This window comes from Leguminivora glycinivorella, chromosome 9 (assembly GCF_023078275.1).
Source record: "Leguminivora glycinivorella isolate SPB_JAAS2020 chromosome 9, LegGlyc_1.1, whole genome shotgun sequence".
NCBI classification, from domain to species: Eukaryota; Metazoa; Arthropoda; class Insecta; order Lepidoptera; family Tortricidae; genus Leguminivora; species Leguminivora glycinivorella.
In genome coordinates this window covers 16,063,011-16,086,696 of record NC_062979.1, presented here as the reverse complement: position 1 = coordinate 16,086,696, position 23,686 = coordinate 16,063,011, and the positions used below count along the sequence as shown (strand labels likewise).

Here is a 23,686-nt window from a genome sequence, read left to right as displayed (position 1 = left end):
GTGTAAGTATAATTTCTTTAGGTAGATTAAAAAGTTGATGATTATAATTAGTTGTTGCAGTACACCAAAACTACGACACACGGTGATTTAAATATTTAGGTAGTAAAAAGTTTATAAACAGCTTACAACCTCAATGAAAACTATAAAACTTCTATAATCTATGAGAACCGCCATGAAAATAGGCAAAAATTCGCATAAAAGCCGATGTCATACAGTTGTCACAAAAATATCGTGAACTTAGGTGAACTTAATTTATTTCATTTGATAAATTAAATTATTGTATGTATAGCTACAACTTGTCATTATTTGAAATGTTACAGCATGTTACAGTGATTATTGTTATGGTGATGAAAATTGGTGAACCATCAATCAATTGGTGAATATGTGTAGTGGTTTGCGCTTCGTGGTTAGTGTAGTTGAGGAAATGGAAGCCCCGACGTTTGGAAGGTGAGTAATTTCAATTCCTTCCTACATTAACTATATTTACCAGTACCTATGACGGTTCCTTTATAACCTATATTTACACCAGTACCTTAGATATGACGGTAATAGGTATTCAGAAATTTTATACAGATTTTATTTTGTACCGGGAAAGATATTGCTTACTTTTCAGTACATTCATTATGAATGAAAATGCATTTTATCAAAATGGTCTATTGATGGGATTTGTTGGATCCAGTTGAGTCTAATAAACTAGACAGTGTAGAGGTGAATTGCCTACATAATAAACACTAGAGTACCGGAAACCCGCCGATTGGGTTCTTTGTTCATAGGTTTAACAAAGCGGAGATAAACTATGATCAGGTACGAGCGCTACGAAAACATTGGTAATGATAATGATGTACTAGTGACTGAACACGTGATATCACACTGAGCTCAAGTCAGCAAAAGTATTTTATAATTTATGAATTATGATCTTGAATATCTGAATAATCGGAATAAATATTTTAAATAGGAGGAGAAGGAAGGAAACGGAACGGTGCTCTACACTACATAAAATAATAAATTAACCACCTTATATAATGCAATATCTTTAGCCTGTTTTGCTCAGTTCTTGACTTGTAAAGAATGCTTAAGGCAGTATTTTTTCACAATAGAGTTGAAATAAATAATATACAAATCGATCAGAATTATAATTTAGCATTAGGTAGGTATCGTCTAATTTCAATCTCCTTACTGCGTCATACGGCTCATACCTAAAAGGGTCTACCCATTTCACCAAATCTTGCTAATTTCTTTGTGTTGATTATTTGGAGAAGGTTCATATGAAATTGAAAGTGCGTACATAAAAAAAAAAAAACAAATAAATGAACGAAGTTCGTCGGGACGTCGGGAGTAGCTAAACTATAAAATGTTTTTAAACTAAAGGGAAAAATGGCAAAATTCACACCTCTGACAGGAGTCAAACCTGCGACCTGTAACCTGTCCTATGACCTGTGTCTGTTAAGATGTATTCTTACGGGTAAATGTAGCTATACGCCACCTTAAGGCGTTTAAGCATTGAGGGAAGGCATGGATAAATTCGCACACATCCAGCAGGCATCCGTGGCGTAGTTGGGAGCGGGGCTGGTTCTGGCAAAGCCAGAGGTCGCAGGTTCGAGTCCTGCCGGAGGTGCGAATTTTTCAATTTTTCCTTTTAGTTTAAAAATATGTAATATCGCTCGCAGACGTTTCTGCATAGTAAATAAAAAAAACAAACTAAAATACCTACTTGCGAGCAAAGCTCAATGGCCAGATATTACCTCTCTAAGTGAGAATATTTTCGTCTTGATTGCACACGTATAGGAATCGTCTATTTAGAAGAGTGAGAAAAGTGGGACGTACAAATGCTGACTCAGGATAGAAATGCTGCGACCTCATGCATGAATTGCATTTCAGATTTCTCTGAACTCTACTGCAACTTATACGGTGAATCTGGTGATTCTTGCAAGTAGATACGGTGAAACAATTTGAATCCCCTAGGCCATTCCAAAACCTTGTCTTATTGACAACGTGATTTATTTGCCATAGAAATTACTTTGATATCCACTGTGAAAAGGTTCTACAGTGGCCTAGACTTCAAAACTCTTTAACCCGTTTTAAGGCACAAGGGTATTTTTCTGTTACCTATTCATTCTGTGACAAGCATAATAAAAGGAACTAATTTAACCGTATGACGATAAAATAACCACAATAAGCATCTAAATTTATAAATGATTTCATTGTTTCTACAGGGGGCCGATTTTTGAGTCTCACTGTCACTAAAATACCGGTTGAAAACGGTGAATTGCCTATTATTTTCAGTGACAATTTTCTGAATTCGAACGCCGTGATACTCAAAAATCGGCCCCCAGTTCATAAATTCTACAAATTCAGTGTATTCTCAGAATTTCTGCAATGAACCAAGAGATTCTTGTAAGTCTTGTAACAGCGTTTTCAGATTATCCGATCCGATATCGGATATAGGATCTAGAATTATCTAGATTAAACTATCCGACTGCTAACGCCGAACACCTCATCCAGGATATAGCAGCTTATCAGTTGCAGGGGTCCTGGCTGATTGCGACACTTTAAAAACGGTTTTAAATTGCCTGATTTATTGCAGTTCGACATTTATACAAATTACAGTTGCAGTTGCAGTTGGGAATATTTTGGACGATTGGTAAATTTCTACTTACTGGAAAATGAAGTTAATTCTACAAAATAATACTTACTGTTACTACCTAGTTGTACATACTTGTAACTTTAAAAAATCATACGGGTAAATAGTGCATATGGGACTAGTTGTGCTTGTAAGGTTTTAGTATGTATTCTGTGGTTTTAGTTGAAATGAATTGTCGCCTGTGGTATTTCCGGACCGATACGACCTTCAAATCTTCAAGAAAAGAGCGTACACCCATCTTAAAGGCCGGCAACGCACCTCCAACACCTCTGGTGTTTCGGGTGTCCATGGGCGGCGGTGATCGCTTACCATCAGGCGACCTGTCTGCTCGTTTGCCTCCTATCCCATAAAAAAAATGTTTTAAAAATGAAACCTGGTATCAAAACAACATCGTAAAGATCATTCAAGTAAGATTGGAATAGTTAATATTAATACGCAATACGCATTCATGTTTGCACTCCGTGTAAATCGGGGGACTCTTATTAAGAGTACTAATAGACACTCCTTCGTAAAATACTTAGTAATAACTTAAGCATTCAGAGCACCGGTCTTAAAACACTTAGACATCTAAGGCTTTTAATGAATGCAGACTAAGTACTCTACAAAACGATGCTTTGTTTAAGGGTTGGCAATGTCGTGATAGAACTAAATGAGGGTGCTTCATTCAGGGCACGGGCGCAGCGATGTACTGTATAATGACGTCGTTTGAGAAAATTGTGGCAAATGCAACAATTGCAGTAATGTCAGGCTTTTGTTGTGCTTAGTGTTGCGCAATCGGAAAGTTACGTGAGTAGCAAGCTATAGTCTGTATCTTTCGGCATTTCAATGAATGTAAACAAAATCTACCCCCAAAAGAATCCTTAAGCCAGTTGAAGATAAATGGAAGCATTACACCACCAAATATGTAAGGAGGCACAGTGATAGATCCGCTTGGTTGGTTAACCAACAAATATTGTAACTACCAAAAAATTTTCAAATTATTTTTTTACCTTTTCTCAAATGCCTATAGTACAGGGTATAAGTTGGCAGTGATTTTGATACGATGACATTTGCATGTGTTAATGAGACAGAGATTTGACGTAAAAAGGTGCAAAACGGTTTCTCTGGCATAGAACACATTTTCAACTTCTCTTGGTCTTAATCTAAATGCCTGGTAATGTTGCTTCTCGAGAGACTAGACTATGTGTTGAAAAGGATTAGGGAGTGAATCTGAAAGTAAAACGTACAAAATGGAAGAAAAATCGAGAAGCCAATCCTGACACCACAACTAAAACTGTTGGACTTTTATTTGAGAACGACAATATTTCGTAGTAATGGCGATCATGCGACTGTAGAGTCTGAAAGTTCAATAAATCTTATGTCAATTATTGTAAGCTACATTATATGACTTGCTATAGAAGCTTCCACGCAAGGTTGCAACTTCAGAGGTGGTACTTGCGCATAATATAATATGTTCGAATGAAGTACCTACTAGCGCCTATGAAGGCCCATCGTTATTTTGATACTAAAATTTTCTCATTTTTAATATGTTTTTGATACCAACGAAAATAGATACCATAACTTAAACGCATTCATACTTTGAAATATTGAAAATGGGAAAGGTTAAGAACTGTTCCAAGTTAGTCGCCAGTACGTTACTGCATAATTATCTGTAAAAACTGATTAGTTTCTACAAACAAAGAAAAGAATGTCACAGCAATGGCACCCTGTTTACATCGTTTTAATGCAATGGCCGGCTCGCAGGGATAAACTGCAGGATTGCTGCGCGGGCTTAGCCTTTCTTCAGCAGATAAAAGTGTCGATTGCAGAGTTTATGTTCAGTGCTATAAATCTGGGGAGATTTTATCTCGTTCAATTTGAGATAGCTGTTTGATTATATTGAGTGCCCAAAATATTTGTAAAGTATGATAAAATATTACTTAATGAAATGATTTTATAACACGTCGCTAAAGCAGAGCCTGTAGATATAGTTGACTAGATACCTCTGCATAGAAGTTTTTTTCTGCCTGTCACTGAGTAGCAAAATCTGATGATTGAATCAAGAGCTTTCATTTGATATTCTGACAAAGTCCAGTTTCATATTTTGTTTCTGTTACGTTTTTAAAGATCGACTTTAGAGAGGGTTCTCTAGCTCCATCTTATTTATTTTATTGTTTGTGAATGTTGTTCTTCTTACTGAAAAAACGCTGTTGTATCAATTTATCCTTGATTTTTTACTTTTTACATATAGTAGTAGTCAGTTTCGTTTGTCACGAACATTGCCAAAAGCCTGCAAGCATTGGTGGGACCAGAACTACTTAATTAGAACGGATAAAAATAAACTACAATATAGAGTAGTTTGAGACTTTACAATGAGAAATTTGCAGCAGTGTGACGAAAATAATCTGATAGCGATGTCTAAAATAAAATATGAACTCACATTCAGTCCTTAAAATCCAGTCTTGCAAATATCGTTACTTTGTTGCTCCTACCAATAGCATTTGCAGATCAATATACAGGCAGTATCAATTATTCTGGCTCATTTGTCTCACATTAGTATTCTTGGCTGGTCCACATTTGCTGTAATGGCAGCAACAATGCCGAATGCCGACAAACGATTTCGCTTTACGCGACCAAATTGTATGGTCATAATGTCAGTTGGTATTTTGCAAAACAACTACATTGCGTTCAAGAAATGAACCTTACTTAAATTAAAAACAATAAATACAGTAGCACACTGTTAGGTTCGAATATCTCGGTCGAGGTTGCAAAAGAGTACCTCGTGCGTTCCTGAGACCTCATCTTATAGCAAGGAGGTGGTGACAGAGGGGTTTTAGTGGGTCAACTACTCGTCTCATCCTAGTGTGTCCTACATAACCATCCCAAGCCCGTCCAGGCCTCGCGAACAGCATTTCCTCTCTCTAAAAAAGCTCGAATACTTCTCTCGAATTTCACAAAATTGCATGATAAAGATACTAATCATTTTTTTTTTCATGGATATCGACTCTTGAGGTCTGTAGTAAAACAATACAGTGGTGGTTTTACTTTTCTCATGCGTCGTCTCAAATGTTACTATAGTTTTTCGTAGTAATTGATGGCCGAGGGAAATAGACAATAACTAAAAGTAGAACCATTGAGGAATGTTCGTATACATGCTATGGAAGCGATTAAACTAACAGAACAGGCTCTAATACTAAATTGCTGCCGAGTTTGCTTATCGTTATTTTGTGCTAACTCCACTACTACTATGAATATAGATCACTTCCCATAAACTCTGCAATTGAAACTGTTATTTATTTGGTGAAACACCATGATCATAGCGCGTTTCATAAAAACCTGGCTCTTGAAAAAATCATTTGTACTATTGTTTTTTTTTTAAATTCAGTTACAAATATATGTAAAGTCGCCGTCAATAGAACTTGTGAACAATGTAAACAAACCTTGTAGTCAAAATGTCTTTAATTTTCATTCTAACTCATCAGATACTGGCTAAATCCATGTGTTATTTAATCAATTCATATCACATTATGTTCCTCAACCTTTAAAGCAATAAAATTGTGCTAGAATATTGATATTTTATAGAATGGTTTGTTTACATTGTTGACAATTTCTATTGACGGCGATTTTATATAGATTTAGGTACGCAGTAACACTGATTTTTTAACATGTGAGTTCATCGAAATCGGTACCAGATGAACGAAAGTTGTCGTATAACACGACTCGTAAACATACGAGAGCCTAATCAAGACGTCAATTGTTTGCGCACTGTAGCGAAAAATAACGACAATGTCTCTATAACTCTTCCATATTAATAAGACCGAGATTCATTCACGTATCGTTTCGCTACGGTTAAAATATTGGGATCTTAGTTAAACCCTATGCTCCGTCTACAGGTTAGATGATCTCTTAATAGAAGGCACGCTAGCGTATAAAATCACCACGTTAGGTAAATGGTCGTTTAGCCAAAGGATTAAACTTGAATGTGGGGATAAAAACTGCACTAGCTCATTACAAATGCAATTGGATCTAGATTCTAGATTACCTGCATAATCCTTTCCGAACTGCGGTGGAAAGGAACTCAGCAGTATTTTGCGGACTTTATTGCAAAAAGGATGGAATCCGGTGACCGGAAATGACATTTGTGACCCGGGTCGAAGTACTCGAAGTGATGTGCTTTTGTCAATAATTCGATTAATGGATACTTTCTCATAAAATATGTTTCATGTTGTCAGTAAAATAAAGATGGCATGGACGTGATGACTGCAGCAGAGTTAAGACGATACGGTAGGGGTCAATTCTCCAAACAAACGCTCTCGACTATTTCCTCCCTGGTTTTTGAAGATAGAGCAATGATTTTTCAACACAGATTGTTATTATTTTTATATGTGTCGGACCGTTTTGATTTTTTTGATATTCTGTTTTTTAAAGATTCTAGAACCCATCAAAAATTTCCAAAAACGGCCTTTTTGATTGTGGCGCAAAAAAAAGGTGTGATATTCAAGATTGGTAACAATTAACCAAAAAAGCTAAACAGTCCGACATAGATTATTTCATTGTTATTCAGATTCTCAAATTTCGTTCCGATTGATTAAGTTTTGAAGGAGGAAAGAGTCGAGAGCGGAACCTCGATTTTAAAGATTTTTTTTGAAATATCTTTTGACTGAGTTGTTCTTAATGGACATTTTTTTTTCGAGGCGTATGCGCAGTGTGTTTTAGATGACGAGTCACAAAAGGTTACGTGTATCAACACACATAGAGGGTTGTTTTTGTATACGCGTCTCGTGTTTGGCCTGGCCAGCGCGCCAGCGATTTTTCAAAGGGTTATGGAAGGTATATTAGCCGGTATGGAGGGCGTGCTTTGTATGTTAGATGATGTTTTAATAACTGGCTGCGATAAGGCGGAACATCTAGCTAGATTGCATGCAGTTTTAAATCGATTGCAGGACGCCGGATTAACCCTTCAAAAAACAAAGTGCGAGTTTTTTAAGGATGAAGTGGAATATTTAGGCTATGTGATTAGCAAAGAGGGGTTAAAAAAGTCGCCTTCAAAAGTAAGTGCCATTTTAAATGCACCAGTGCCAAATAATGTAAATAAGTTACAATCATTCCTAGGCCTCGTTAATTACTATAGGAATTTCGTTTCAGCGGCATCTACCGTACTTAGTCCCCTGTACAGCTTATTGCAAAAAGGTAGTAAGTGGCTGTGGAATGCCGAACACGATAACGCGTTTAAGCAAATTAAACAACACTTGGCTTCAGAAAAAGTGTTGACGCATTTTAACCCAAGTGCGATGATCGTGGTCACGTCAGATGCGTCTCCTACTGGCCTGGGCGCTATTTTGAGTCAAATTGGGGAAGATGGGGTGGAACGTCCGATTTCTTACGCGTCGCGCACGTTAAATGCGGCTGAAAAAATTACTCTCAATTACAAAAAGAGGCAACTGCGATTATATTTGCCATACGTCGTTTTCATCAATACCTCTATGGTAGGACTGTGCCGTTCATACTTCGCACGGACCATAAACCGTTAACCACCATATTTGGGCCTCATCGTGGTATTCCGGAGGTATCGGCTAACAGGCTCCAGCGTTATGCGATGTTCTTGAGTGCTTATAACTACACTATTGAGTACATTCGCAGCGCTGATAATAGTGCAGATTACCTGTCGCGGGCGAGCGTAAACAATGATGACTCATCTGCTGCCGGCGCCGGCCACACTAAGGCTGGGGCACCAGTGTCAATCGACGATAGGGCGTCGTACATAAACTTTGTAGCTGACGATAGCTTGCCAGTTACTTTTAAGACATTACGTGAAGAAACCGAGAAAGATCCTTTATTAAACCAAGTGATGAAATTCGTTTCCAGCGGGTGGCCAAAAAAGTAACCATGCAGGGTATTCAACCATACCTGCTCTGTAAAAACGAATTAGCAATAGAAGACGGTGTAATTATGCGGGGACATAAAATAGTTATACCTGAGTCGTTAAAGTCTAAATTGTTGTCGGAGTTGCATAAATCTCATTTGGGCATTGTTAAATGTAAAGCAGAAGCTAGAAGTAGAATATGGTTTCCTGGTATAGATGGTGCTATTGAAAATATGATAGGTAGTTGTGATATTTGTAACCAGCTGAGACCATCGCCGCCGCGCGCCTCGCTCGCAGTGTGGCCATACCCTAAGCAGGCATTTTATAGGGTGCATATAGATTTCTTGGGCCCAATAAATAATAGGTCATTTTTAGTATTAGTAGACGCGTACTCAAAATGGGTGGAGGTGTATAGTGTAAATTCGACTTCAACGTCAGTTGTTGTATCGAAGCTATATGAATTTATGTCACGATTCGGATTAATTCACACGCTAGTTAGTGACAATGCCACATGTTTTTTATCTGACGAATTCCGTGCGTTTTGCGCTGCGAACGGAATTTCGCACGTAACTTCGCCTGCCTATCACGCAGCCAGTAATGGCCAGGCTGAAGCTTATAAATCTAGTTAATAACACTTGTATATTTAACTAAAATTTCCAAGTCGAAAGGGGGGCTCCTTACCATTTTAGCATTTTCGCTACGGTATCCTCTGTTGCAATATTAATTAATTGGACAACATGAGCTGGGACTGATGCGATTCTAAGCATTCAATCCGTCGCCATCGCAACATTCATAACATTACAAGTGTTACAACAGTAATATTAATATTTTTGTTTTTGTTGGCATCCCAATTTAATTCTAAAGATCAATTGAATTGTTACGGTATGGTAGTTTGGCAAGAACGAGTAGCCTACATATGGTATCTCGGCAAGTACTAGTAGAATTAAGTAAGAAAAACTCTACAAGTGCTATAATTGTGGACAAGAGCTCTTCGCACGTGTATCTTACGACGTTTTACAGCACATATGACCATTAAAATTTTTGACATATTTGCGTAATGCGTTCATTGCCTAACTTGTGCGGTAATATAGCGCCATATTTTTAAAGTGCGCTTTTTTTAAAGCTCGCCAAGTCACCATAGATTATCTGATCTGCCTTTACTTCGCTATATTCCTCTATTTAAAGAGGGTGGCAATTTCCAAATTGCCGAGAATATTATCGACAAACGTACATCACTAGTCATAGTCAAACCCCTTCCATACCTAGTTTTAAACTTTGAGTAACTTGACTGAGTTTTTATTTGATTCCTGCGAATAAATCCGAAGAATTTCATATTCATCGAGATTTACGCATGTCGAATAGTAGTACCTACCTATTTTGATTTTCGACGAAAACACAATAGGTACAGATTTACGACTGTGGTTATATATTATATTGTTGACGGATAGGATGGTTGAAGCAAACTTTATAGCAATATTTTAATACGTTTCTGCCTTGGGGATTGGGGATAAAGTTGAACTTTAAAAGTAACAGGCTGCGCTAAAATAATTGATTTGTAACCCTACAGATAATTTGCAGTTTCCAGTAGGTTAACTAAACATCCCTGTATGAAAGGTAAGATTGTGCCAGCTAGTCACATCAGCGAAACTAGGCAACTAGACAAATGAAAGAAAATAGTTGTTAAGACTTACACGCCTTTTTGAACCACTAAGGCAATATCAAAAGGCGTAAAGGTTTTGGATTCATCTTTGGCTTCTATGTCTACGATGATGCTTTCTGATGGTCAAACTAATTTGAGTGTGCGTGTGTGTATTTTTTTTTAAAATACTAAATATAATTTATCGAGTGTTAGTGCTTCTTGGACTTTTACCAAAAATTGTTTCATAAAACATTTCAAATGTTGTAGAACGGTTTTTCTTCAAGGTTTCAAGGTCGTATTCGTATAGGGTTCAAATGATCCCAATTGGTGAAAATGCCAACTGGAATTTTACAATTACGTAAGACTTTTTGTATATCTTTGTGTGTTTCGCCGATTACGTTCCTGGCGCCGTAGCCGAATAGCATTTCTGCGACGCGAAACGCCACCGAGAAATATAGTCTGGCTCTGTCGCGCCAATATGCAAGAGCGATAGAGATAGATAGCTACGAAAGAGATATTATCGTCAGCGTTTCGTGAGCGTTTGTTTTTTTTTTTTTTTTTTTTTATGAAAATAGGCGCAAACGAGCAGACGACGCCTGATGGTAAAGTCATATGGACTAGCAACAAGAGATATTATCGTCAGCGTTTCGTGAGCGTTTGTGCATTCGGGTACGCATACTGCACTGCCAAATAAATTGACCGAGCGGCGGCCACTGACACCCAACGTCACGACGCCGTGATTCATCCTTGCACGCACCTTATTCCAATACGCTTATTCCCGTCCATATCCGATATCAGCTTATTTACTCAAGACAGCCAATTAAAGAATACCTTTGAAGCTTGGACGGGTAGGATATGATCTGACGAAATAAATTGAGATGTCGGATTCGGCATTTAAATTGTGCAAGTTGGGTGCGATGGGTGTGTATTGCGTTGGTATTTATGGGTAGGTATTTATTTAAAGAGGAAACTGAGATTGGAGTTTGATTAATTCAATAACATCAACTTTGGGGATCCTGACTTGTCTTACTCTAAAACTGCCATAAGTAGGTATTGTTGCTTCAGAACGTCATAAAATTTGGTTTTAGTCAGTTGAATATTATGACGTTTTCTTGAGATGTAGATTAGCTGGGTAATATTAACTTATTGTTAACTCATAAGTACATAGGTTTGCTAATGGTTGACTATGACGACAATAAAATATGTTATCAATAAACACTTTTCGTTTGCGGTGTATAAGCCTCATTTGACAAAACATTTAGAGCAAGGAACAGAAGCTAGAAGAAGTTAAAAGCTGCATTTTTGTATGTATAGACAGGCAAGAACGTCACCGAGACATACCTACAAATCTACTTTTCGCATGGGACGGAACATCACTATTTTTTTTTTTTTTACTAAGGATATTTACTTTTTACTTTATGCTAATGCATCGAATCACAATGTGATTATAACCAGTAGCTTGGTCATGTTTTCTCGGAAATGTTTGTTATCATTTTGTTCATTTTTGGGTAGATTGGGACATGTTGTTTTGACTTTCGTTAAAGTAAGTGTTTCCAGATAACATCTTAACAACAACAGATATGATTCCAAATGCACAAGCCTTCGGCGATCTCGTATTTTTACAAAGTAGAGCGGTTTTCAACAAATTGAAACAATAGATGAATAGAGACTGAGAGATCTGTTGAGAATTGCTAATTGAAAACTAGTTATCGTATTACGACCACCCAATACGATACCGAAAACTAAAGTTGAGTACTAACGAGCTCGACTGTCGAATAGTACCTACACTTTTTTTAGAAGCGAGGCGAAGGAGAATTCCCAATGCGGCGTCCAGCCTGCCTACCTACTAGTACTACTGCAACGCACGCAGAGCGCTACACTGTCACTTAGAATATCGCTACACTCACCACAGCTGAAGAACAGTTGATGGAACTGCGTGGCGAAGGATGTGAACAGACAGCCCAGTGCGGCGACCAGCCCGCCTACTACTGCGGTCACTCGGGTGGACTTGCACACGCAGAGCGCTGCTGATGTAACCGGGAGAGAGCGCTACACTCACCATAGCTGAAGAACAGTTGATGGAACTGCGTGGCGAAGGATGTGAACAGACAGCCCAGCGCGGCGACCAGCCCGCCTACTACTGCGGTCACGCGGGTGGACTTGCGCACGCACAGCGCTACTGTCACCGGGGAGAGGGCTAGCGCTACGCCGGCTGATAGTGCGCCTAGGCATCCTGGAACAAAAAAACAATGCTGTTAGAAAGAGTAACTACCAACTTGTACTTTTGTCTCTCAATTGACTTGAAAATCTTAATTGAACTAGGTATTTACACAAACTATTGCACTGCTAAAACATTAGACAATCATTAAATTTCTATCACAGAACTGAGCGTTACACCATTAACATATGAAGATAACATTGTTTAAGATTAAAGCGTACGCCATGCAGCCACTAAATCAGAAGACATCAAAACGTAGGCGTCGCGAAACGCAGACGGCGTGGCGTAGATAACCGTAAAATTAGACCGCTCAAGGACGGACAATTCATTCATAAATGTTTCGTACTCAACCAAGTGTTTGTCTTTATTTTTATAAGACTAGATTTATAGTATACAGAAATGGGCCCCCGCATTTCTCAAAACTCAAAGTTACAAGTTATAAGCTGAAGTCTCTTTCCAACTTGTCATATTAGACATTGACAACCACTTGTAAATTGTAACTTGTATACCTTCGAGAAATGGGCCCCAGCTAGTTGCGTGTCATATGCAATGACGATATCTCGAAACATCATCATCTGTAATATGTGACATCAGTCAAGAGACTTTCTCACTTTGTTCTGTTCAAATTGATTGTAACGTTCGCTAGGAGCAAAGCTCAGTGAATTATCGCCCAGGATCAAACGATGTTTGATGAATTCCCGTCAACTTTGTACAATGCCACGTCAGCAAATTTTAATTGATCCTATTTTGTTACCAACGTTGTAATATAAGGCGACTTTCGTAAGATATGGGGATAATTGTTATAATTAGAAAATATAGATACTAGAGAACCTTAATGACGAAATAAAACTTAAAAAATCTGTCAATTCATCAACAAAATTTGTAACAAAATAGTGGAATTAATAAAAACAAATTTAAGTTTCCCTTAATTTTTGTACAAACTTTTCGAGAACTACTGTTTGATGAATGATATTGGATAAATAATGTAATAATATAACTAACGCTTGTTCCAATGTTCTGAGAGTTTCAATAGCAAAAAATCGTAAAACCAGAGAAAGAGAGATGACATATGACAGGCGAAATCCGCCAATTAACTTGACATCTCTGGAGACACACGCCGAGGAACATTTGTCGCATAGTGCGTCCCTATAAATGATGATTGATGATCTTAAAGACCATCTTACGCTCCGTCGTAGGTACCTACTACCCATACCAACCAGGTACCGTAGCCGAATGGCATTTCTCCGACGCGAAACGAAAACGAAACGCCGCGAAAGGTAGTCTGGCTCTGGGTAGTCGCGCCAATACGCAAGAGCGATAGAGATAGATATCTACGAGCGTTTTGTTTCGTGGGCGTTTCGTGAGCGTTTGTGCCATTCGGCTACGCACCCTGTATTACTTATATAGTAGGTACCTATCACCAGTACGTATTACCTAGTATAGTAGTGGTAGTATATACCAGAATATACCTACTAGCAACGAGCAGTGGCCCGTTTCTCGAAAGGTACAAGCCTTGTATTACAAGTGTGCGAACTGACAAATACGATTTGACAGTTCGCGCACTTGTAATACAAGGCTTGTACCTTTCGAGAAACGGGCCACAGGTCGTTATGAAATTCCACAGGAAATGTCTTAGTCCCGCATTTGCCTTTCTTGATAATTACAATAATCCCCTCCTCATAACTTCCAGTCGTGTATTTCTCAAGCCGTTGACGAAAAAATGTCACCAAAGTAGAAATCAATCCTATAATAAGACTCGGCCTGTCTCATCTCACGCGGACGGGGCATGACACAAACATCCGATACTAATCGCATTAACACACATCATCCGGGTGCGGTATTTTATTTATCCCACAGGAGCTTACGTCGGCTCGGTAATATGATTTTGTGGAGATCCGTAGTTTGATGAAAAATTGTAGGGCAAAGTCAAGTTTTCTTTTAATGAAAATAGAGCGAAACCTTGCCAAATCAACTTATTTAAACGTTCTTATAAGAAATCAGAACCTGTCGAAAAACATCTATAAAACAAAAAGCTCGGTTCATATTTAACAATGTTTCAGGGGTTGAACTAGTTTTGATTACTTTTGATACTATTTTGACTTCGTCATTGATCTGCTTGATCGTTTTAGTAATTGACGTGCATTTTCACTTCATTCCGCATGCCGACTGCCTATTACATACATGATTCGGTCACACTGTGTTTTTCCAAAAACATATTAAATCAAATGAAAAGCACCATACGCTAAGGTACCATACTACATTAAAGTTTAGCTGGATTTGTTTTGTTTTTATATCCCATACCTACATTCGAACCAGTGATCGGAACTATGGGAGCAAAATTTTAACAAAACTTGCTAAGTGGACATTTTAGAGTACTTAAAGCCATGAAAATATTAATATCCTTGTAGTAATATATTAGAAATCTTAGATTCAGGTATAAAATCAAATTTAACACTGATTGAAAATAATAATCTTGGTTTTATTTTAAATTTATGTCAGCTCTAAGGTTTTGTTAAAGTTTTGCTCTCATAGTTCCGATCACTGATTCGAACATCGTTGTAAAGTTGGCTTGATTTGACATTATGGTATGATTCGTGTTCGCTTCTTACTCTTTAAATAAATAATGTAGACTAGACGACAAACAAAAGTCAGGTATTATTGACTCGAGACCACACTTGACCTACCGAAACTCGCCAGACAACACTGGCTGTTTATAAAAACGGTAGCACAAAAATATTGTGACACTTTATCGTCACCGTAAAACTGACCACATAAAATAAAACGTCGGACAGTCTGGTATGTGATGAGGCACATTGCTTGATACGTTTTGTCCGTCGCTTGATATTACCCACATTACCTGAATGAGGTTTTTACATACCTACTTAAGTAGGTACTTACTCATCTTATATTGACGAAATTGTTCCACACGAGGGTGCGTCGATAACAATTCTGTGTTTTGATTTCACAATTGAACAGCTAAAACTTTCATGATGGGCGGCTTAGATGCATATTCAATATAAAACTGAAGAGCTCAACTTCAAAATTACTTATAATTAGAAAGAAGTAGTTTTGTACTACAACGTGTAGCAAAAACTTGTAAAGTAAAGAAATACCTGTGGTTACCTAAACCTTATTTCAGTGAATAAAATCTGTCATTCTGATTCACTCTGAGACAGGCAACCTGACACGAATGTCTTATCCAAGCAAACGAAAATTAATAGTTATTTGTTATACAAGGGGGCAAAGTTGTATTTTAACGCCGAGTGTGGAATTGAAAAACGAGCAAGTGAAAGGATTCTATAGTTGAACTACGAGCGAAGCGAATGGTTCGAGAATAGAATCTTGAACTTACGAGTTTTTTAACACACGAGAAGTAAAATACATTTGCACCCGAGTGTAACACAAAACTTTTCCCCTCACTATAGCGAGGAAACTACAACGCAAAAAATGCGTTTATCGCTGCTTCCAGTAGTTCCACAGGTGGTAAATCATCTTTATTACTAGATTCACCTACTTTTATCAATTTTAAAGCAGTTAATTTGACTTTATTCAAGGTCAAATTACTTTACCCACTAGTGGATAAAATGCGTTTTTACCCGCTGGTATTAAAGGACAAAACACGTGTTTCCGAGCTAGTGAGGGGAAAAAATAGTTTCCTTTAGCAATATTTAAACCATTAATAAAACCTTCCTTATATTACTTTTGCAATGAATATTAATTTGGTACCGCGTTTAAATTGTAACAAATCTGCGTAATTAAACCAAGAAACAGAATCACGTTTAACCAATTAGTAAACTCATGAATCTAATTAATTACTTAAACAGAGGGTTTTGCGTCCAGGACTTGAAAACGCAATTACTCGCGAGAGTATTGTCTGGGTGATAGCGTCTAGATAGATTGCAGTCCTATCAACAATGTAACCACTCTTCACGAAAATGGTTTCTTAAGGGGCTGTGCTAGTGTTCCGTGTGCGTAGCCGAATGCACAAACGCTTACGATAATATCTCTTTCGTAGCTATCTATCTCCATCGCTCTTGCGTATTAGCGTGACAGAGCCAGACTACATTTCTGCGGCGTTTCGGTGGCCCCCTGTTTTATTACTCAGTGCGACAAAGATAAGAGTAAAGATCAGGCCCCGTAGCCGAATGGCATTTCTCCGACGCCAAACGAAAGCGATACGCCGCTGGCTCTGTCGCGCCAATACGCAAGCGCGATAGAGATAGATATCTACTAGCGCTTCGTTTCGTGAGCGATTGTGATTCGGCTAGCCACCCTGACGTTCTGGCCCCGTAGCGGAATGGCGTTTCTACGACGCGAAACGAAACGAAACGTAGTCTGGCTCCAATACGCAAGAGCGATAGAGGTAGATATCTTATCTACGAGCGTTTCGTTTCGTGAGCGTTTCGTGAGCTTTTGTGCATTCGGCTACGCATGCTTACGCGAATGTTTGGTTGAGATGTTGACTTCCAATTTTAGATGTTGACCAATACATATTACTATTACCATTATTGGCTATTTATTATTTTATTGTTTTGTTTTACTTACGATAATATTTATATTTAACCGCGTAAGATCCAGACTTTCTTTTTCCGATTTGGAATTTGGACATAGACCGATCATATAACTGCGCCTTAATGCTCATAAATGAATAGGTACCCATCCGGAGACACCAGTTTACTTCAGATGTCGTCTGACAAACACTCCTATTGAAAAACTTACCAAGTTCGACGACATTTGTGACGTTCCACGAAAAAAGGCATGTTATAAGTTATAACCGTCGGCGCTCATATCGCATAATATCGCACTAGTATTGGAGCCCTACTAATAATTCTTCTTCTTCAGGCGTTCCCCAGCAGTTCTCAAAAAGTTTGTACAAAAATTAAGGAAAAGGTTAAATCATTTGTTTTTATTCCTATTTTGTTACCAAACATTTATTTTTATGAATTGAGCTTTTAGTAAGTTTTACTTTATCATAGTTTTATTTTATCATATTTTTATTGTTATGTTGGTAACAAAATAGGATCAATTAAAATTTTCTGACGTGGCTATGTATAAACTTTTTGAGAAAGCAGACCTCAATGCTGAGGATCATCGTGACATCATGTCATTCTGTTGAAGACTAGGTCCCTTCGTAGGCATCTATTAATAATAGCGTGAGCATAAATAAAAAAAAATAGAGGGAAGATTCTATAAGCACTATCTAAATAACTCTATGCCATCCTGTACACTCTCATAAAACATACCATTTACTGAAAGAGACAAATATAGCTAAACTACTCGATCTTTAATCAGCACCGTGTACCGCTTTTCTCTCCAGTAACTCAATATTATTATAAAAATTATAATTATGTATATGAAGGGTTCGCTATCTATCAGTCATAATTATGTATTATTTTGTTTATTGTACTTAATTGAAAATTAGTGCCATGATGCCCATGATGATCTAAGGTACATTTATTTGCGGGACGTCACAGTTAACTATCTTCGGCCACACATCTGGGCTGGGAATAGATCCATACATTGTGGATTGATGAATTCGTCTAAGCTTGTTTGTCTCGTCTCTCTTCGAATCGTAAATCTTAAATGGTTGACGTTTTGAAAACAAATAACATGCAAGTTGGAGGGGGTATTCTAGTTTGTGTAAGGTGGTGATTTTGATATATGCAGTACCTCGACGTGCTTTATTTATAGATTAGTTCAAAGTTCGTTATTTGATTTGGTGTAAATCGTATGTCTCTGACGTTTTTCTGTGTTTAACGGTTTTTTACAGTTAAATTATACCAAACCAAATAACGACTCTTGAGAAATACAATAAAATATACAATAGAATTTACAATTAGGTACCTACTTATATGCTAATAATACTTTTGTATGTTGCCTTCCGTGATTTTTCTCACTTAATGGTCTCACCGGAAGACCAGCGCTGGAAGTCGCCAGCAATATGCTGAGGTGAGGCCATTTCGTGGCTCTTCATATTTTATCTGTATGTCTCGAAAATTGTTTATTGTCTGTGTGCCTACGAATAAACCATTATTCTATTCTATTCTATTCTATTTTTATGTATTTATGTATTTCATAGATTGAATAAAAAAGTTTCCTTTTATGTTTCGTAAGTCGTACTGGTCGTACAAATAAATAATATTTGTATGTTGGACTTCTCATATACATTTATGTAACTGTGGTAACTATTAAATGATCAGTTTTGTGATAAAACATTTTTTACATATAATTGATAACACTGTAATTAGTCACTTACATATATGTATAGGCACTAGTAGGTACTATCAGCTGCAAAAAATGCATGAATTCATTCATAATTTCTCTTATGAAACTGCAGCTCACTGTACATATCATCCTTTAGAGTATTTAGCTTAAAAAATGGTTCATACAAGTACTTATTGGAATCGATGCCATTATCATATCATATACCTAACTTTATAGTGATTGCAATTTTAAAGATTTCACATCGCCAGCATTTCGGATAAACTCATAAAGTAGAGACGGCCATATCAATAAAGTTGTTTCGAGGCGTCTACGTATTCCCTTAAAGAAAGGAGTTTGAAAACGAAACTTTATGAAACTGGATACGAGTAAAACCAATGTTAGGATATAAATAAGGGCTGGCTTTATTTTTAGGGACTGTAGGGGCACCAACTGTTCGTGGTCGTTTCTTGTTTTTGTATGAAATGAAATTTTCTGCAATTGACCTTTATTAATAAGGTTTCAAAGGCATGATAAAACCATTCGAATAACAGCAGTTCTCAAGAAGTTTGTACATAGCCACGTCAGCAAATTTTAATTAATCCTATTTTGTTACCAACATTTAGTGATATAAATCGACTTTCGTAAGATATAATACAGGATAATTGTTATAATTAAGAAAATTTAGATACTAGAGAACCTTAATGACCTTACTAAAATCTCAATTCATAAAATAAATCTTGGTAATAAAAAAGGAATAAAAAAAAACTTTTTGAGAACTGCTGATAAAGTTGTTGGAAACAAGTAGTGGATATAAAGACATAGCTGATAACACAAAAATATATTGCATGAAATACTTAGGTATGTATGATCAATTGATCATAGATAAAATTTCGAGATGGTGTGTCCATGACTGTCCTACGCATTTTTTTTTAATCTTGTAAAACTTGGTGTTACTGTTCCTTGTGACCCTAGCTTCAGGCACAGTATAATAAAGGTGAGCGTCAGAATGGCGGGTGTATATCAAGCAATCCTGGTGTGGTATACGTCAGGAGTTAGTGCTAGCAATGTGCCAAATGTGCGCCAAAATTCGAGCAATGTGCTCTTTGAATTCCAGAGATATTTAAGAAATTAATGACACCCGCCATTCTGACGTCAGGTTGGCGGGTGTACTTCCAGTTCTAGCTAATGGCTGCCTACTCGAGGGTGAAAGTACCGCCTAAGGTTAGTGCTCGCAATGTGCTTCCACATGTATGAAACACAAACTAATTCAGAGAGCCGTTGAAGAGTAATATGGGATTGAATAAATATATCAATAACGCCTGCTGAAATAAAATAGCAATGTCCATTGCCTGCAATGCAGCATTAATATGCAGGCGCTTTTCACAAAAAAGTGATACTTATATTAGCTAAGGGTGAAGTCACATCTATCAGCATCGAGCCGCATTTTGTGTCATGAGAAATCGCTCGTTAGTTGCGTAACTACGCATGTTCATACTAACGAGTGTACGCACGCATGCTTCCATCTTTCCATGCGCAAACGTTTTCATACCAACGAGCGATTTCTCATACATAAAGAGAGACCTTTAAGAATAACATTCAAGTTATTCCGTGGGAATGGAAAGATGGAAGCATGCGTGCGTACACTCGTTAGTATGAACATGCGTAGTTACGCAACTAACGAGCGATTTCTGATGACACAAAATGCGGCTCGATGCTGATAGATGTGACTTCACCCTTAGCTAATATAAGTATCACTTTTTTGTGAAAAGCGCCTGCATATTAATGCTGCATTGCAGGCAATGGACATTGCTATTTTATTTCAGCAGGCGTTATTGATATATTTATTCAATCCCATATTACTCTTCAACGGCTCTCTGAATTAGTTTGTGTTTCATACATGTGGAAGCACATTGCGAGCACTAACCTTAGGCGGTACTTTCACCCTCGAGTAGGCAGCCATTAGCTAGAACTGGAAGTACACCCGCCAACCTGACGTCAGAATGGCGGGTGTCATTAATTTCTTAAATATCTCTGGAATTCAAAGAGCACATTGCTCGAATTTTGGCGCACATTTGGCACATTGCTAGCACTAACTCCTGACGTATACCACACCAGGATTGCTTGATATACACCCGCCATTCTGACGATCACTAATAAAGAGTACTGTCGTACAGTATGGCCACTCCCGCTCCCCGCTGAAAGTGGCCCCCACCCCCTCTCGGTTACCTCACAGTTACCGCCTGTCAAAAACGCGAACAGTCGACCTGTCATATTTCACTCATACAATCATAGCACGCGTTCATCTACACGAGTTTAGACTGTGTGCTAGGAACGCGCCTCTTTCATATATTTGATCGCCAGTGTCCGAGGTGTGCTTCAGGCTTGGTTACCCTATCCATTCAATGCGTACACAAATGGAAAGTTTTCATTCTCAATCGAATCGAAATAAAGAAATGCATGCTCAACACTTAGTAAGTGGCAAATTGTCTGTCCTTTGTCGACTTATGTCTTTTGCGACTGCCCGGGGTTAGTAAAGTTCGACAAAACGAAATGGAATACGTGCCTTGGGCGCCTAAATTTTGCGTTTGTGTGGGAATTTAAATTGGATTAGAGTGACCACTAATTTGTGTGTGATATAAATAAATATAATAACCTTACACATATCAACCTAGCCCCAAACTAAGCAAAGCTTGTACTAAGTGTGTTAGGCAATTATATACATTATATAGATAAATAATACATACTTATTTAGGTACCTACATAGAAAACATCCATAATTCAGAAACAAATATATGTGTTCATCACACAAATAATTGCCCTTACCGGGATTCGAACCCAAGACGACGGCTTACTAAACAGGGTCACTACACTACCGTCTACGCCAGATCGGCCGTCGGTGCATTATTTTTTATAAAAAACGTGCATTTTAGCCGTTTGCACCAAAATAATTATATTTTGGCAAAAAATAAATATTTTTACCGTTAATTTAGTATAGCCCTGAAAAAAATAATAAATAATATAAAAGTGTATCAAACACTGGATACTGACTCAAATTCACTTTTATGTACCTACGTAGAAACCTTCTGGTGCCAATGATGAATGGCATTTCTGTGACGCGAAACGAAAACGAAACGCCGCGAAAGGTAGTCTGGCTCTGTCGCGCCAATACGCAAGAGCGACAGAGATAGATATCTACGAGCGTTTCGTTTCGTGAGCTTTTGTACCATAACATTCGGCTTCGTACCCAGGAGTAAAGTCTGCGGTCGACGTCCACTGACTTTCAGTTTTTGTTCTACATTATTATGTCAACTGGTATTTTAATTTTGTATTCAGCAGAAACGTCTGGAAAATATGCTATTTAGCTACGAACTAAATTTAAAGTGGGTTTTATTTCTCTCTCCAGAAAATTTAATATCTTCGTTGCTTAGAATGCTCAGATGGAAGACTGGCCTTGGCTTAACCAAGGCAGTAAATTTCACCACTTTTAATTTATTCGACGCTGAATTGTTATATTTGGCTGACGATAAAAATAATGGAAACGAATTCCATTCCACGACAATTCTCTTAAAATAACTACTTATGTAGACACTTTCAATGTTGATCCTGAAAACACTCATAATATATAGGTAACATATGTGAGCGTGCATGGGAAAACGTCCCACTTTGTCGATTGCTATAAAACAGCTTTGTCAGTTTATTCATAATAGAGATACAAATCTCGCCTTAACTCCTCGTATGCGGCATGTCAATTTTGGTCATTGAAATAGTGACCTTGACATTAAAAGCAATAGATTAAATTTCCCACACACGGATTCCTGTCTAAGCATAGAATAGAATAGAATAGAATAGAATAGAAAGCCTCTTTATTTTCCTTAACAACTACGTACATAGTATATATGTTACACTTTCTTTTTTTTTTTTTACATTATTTTTTAAACTACTTATTCGTTTTGACATAAATTTGATTTAGCTATTGTTAGTTTTAGACTTAATCTTATTGTTAGTATCTTATTTTGTATATATATATTTTTTCTTAGTTGTTAGGAACCCCATTTTATTGGGTAAAGGCCTCCTCCAATTTGTTCCATTCGTCCCTGTCTTTTGCCTTATTCATCCATGTTGGGCCGGCGGTAGCTGCAATGTCGTCACTCCATCGTTTTCGTGGTCGTCCTGACTTTCTTTTTACGTCAGGGCCTTTCCATAGAGTCACTTCCTTCGTCCATCTTTTATCAGTGTATCTCGCTACGTGGCCGGCCCATCGCCACTTTATTTTTAGTGCATATTTTAGTGCATCCGTGATTTTCGTTTTATTTCTTATGCGTTCACTTCTAATTTTTTGTATTTTCTTTACTTTTAGCATGCTCCTTTCCATCGCTCTTTGAGTAGTGGTTAATCTGGCTTTCGTTTTTACCGAGTGACTCCAGGTTTGACCCCCATATGTTAACGCCGGCAAAATATTGGTATCCATCACTATCTTTTTCATGTGTAGTGGGTAATCTTCTTTAAGTATTTCTTTTAGCGACCAGTATTTTTTCCAGCTTAAAGCTATCCGTCGTTCTATTTCATCTTGTGAATCTTCATTGCTAAAAGAAACTTCTTTTCCGAGGTATATGTAGCGTTCCACATATTGTAGAGTCGTCTGTCCCAGGTTAATTGGGTCTTTGAAGCTATTTGTCATTACCTTTGTTTTGCTCTCGTTCATACTCAATCCAATTTTTTCGCTTTCTTCTCTGAGAGAGTTCATCATTTTTTCCAATTTTCTGCTAGTAGTGTCTAAGCATACGAGGGCTTAATGGTACTCGATAAACCGATGGGACGTTTTACGAAACACACTCACATATTGTCTTAAAACGAACGTTTTTACTTCAACAAAAATATGTTCTCATAAGATGAACGATACAGTCTTTCGTCCATGATTAATATTATCTTGAAATGCCGTCGTAAAATGTACTTACACGTACAGCAGTGCGAGGAAACAAATTGCACGTTCCTTTGTTTATTTTGATTTCAAAGGTGAATTTACAATTTTTATGTGACAGTTGTACTGTTTATGGGGAGAATAAAAAGTTGACAGGCGACCTTCTGCATAACGACGGTGTCCACTGTTATTCCTGCTGCTTGTTCAATTTTCGCCTCAGTAAA

The 23,686-nt window shown here is 37.6% G+C and overlaps 1 protein-coding gene across 5 annotated transcripts in view; it reads right to left on the bottom strand.

Annotated features, from left to right (window-relative positions):
• LOC125229307 (monocarboxylate transporter 10-like) overlaps positions 1–23,686 on the bottom strand; it is a 276,054-nt gene that overhangs the window by 9,847 nt on the left and 242,521 nt on the right. For all 5 annotated transcript variants that reach the window (XM_048134109.1, XM_048134113.1, XM_048134112.1 and 2 more), the window contains one exon: positions 12,182–12,355. In XM_048134109.1, the coding sequence (XP_047990066.1) occupies positions 12,182–12,355 (174 nt within the window). The remainder of the gene's footprint in view (positions 1–12,181; positions 12,356–23,686) is intronic.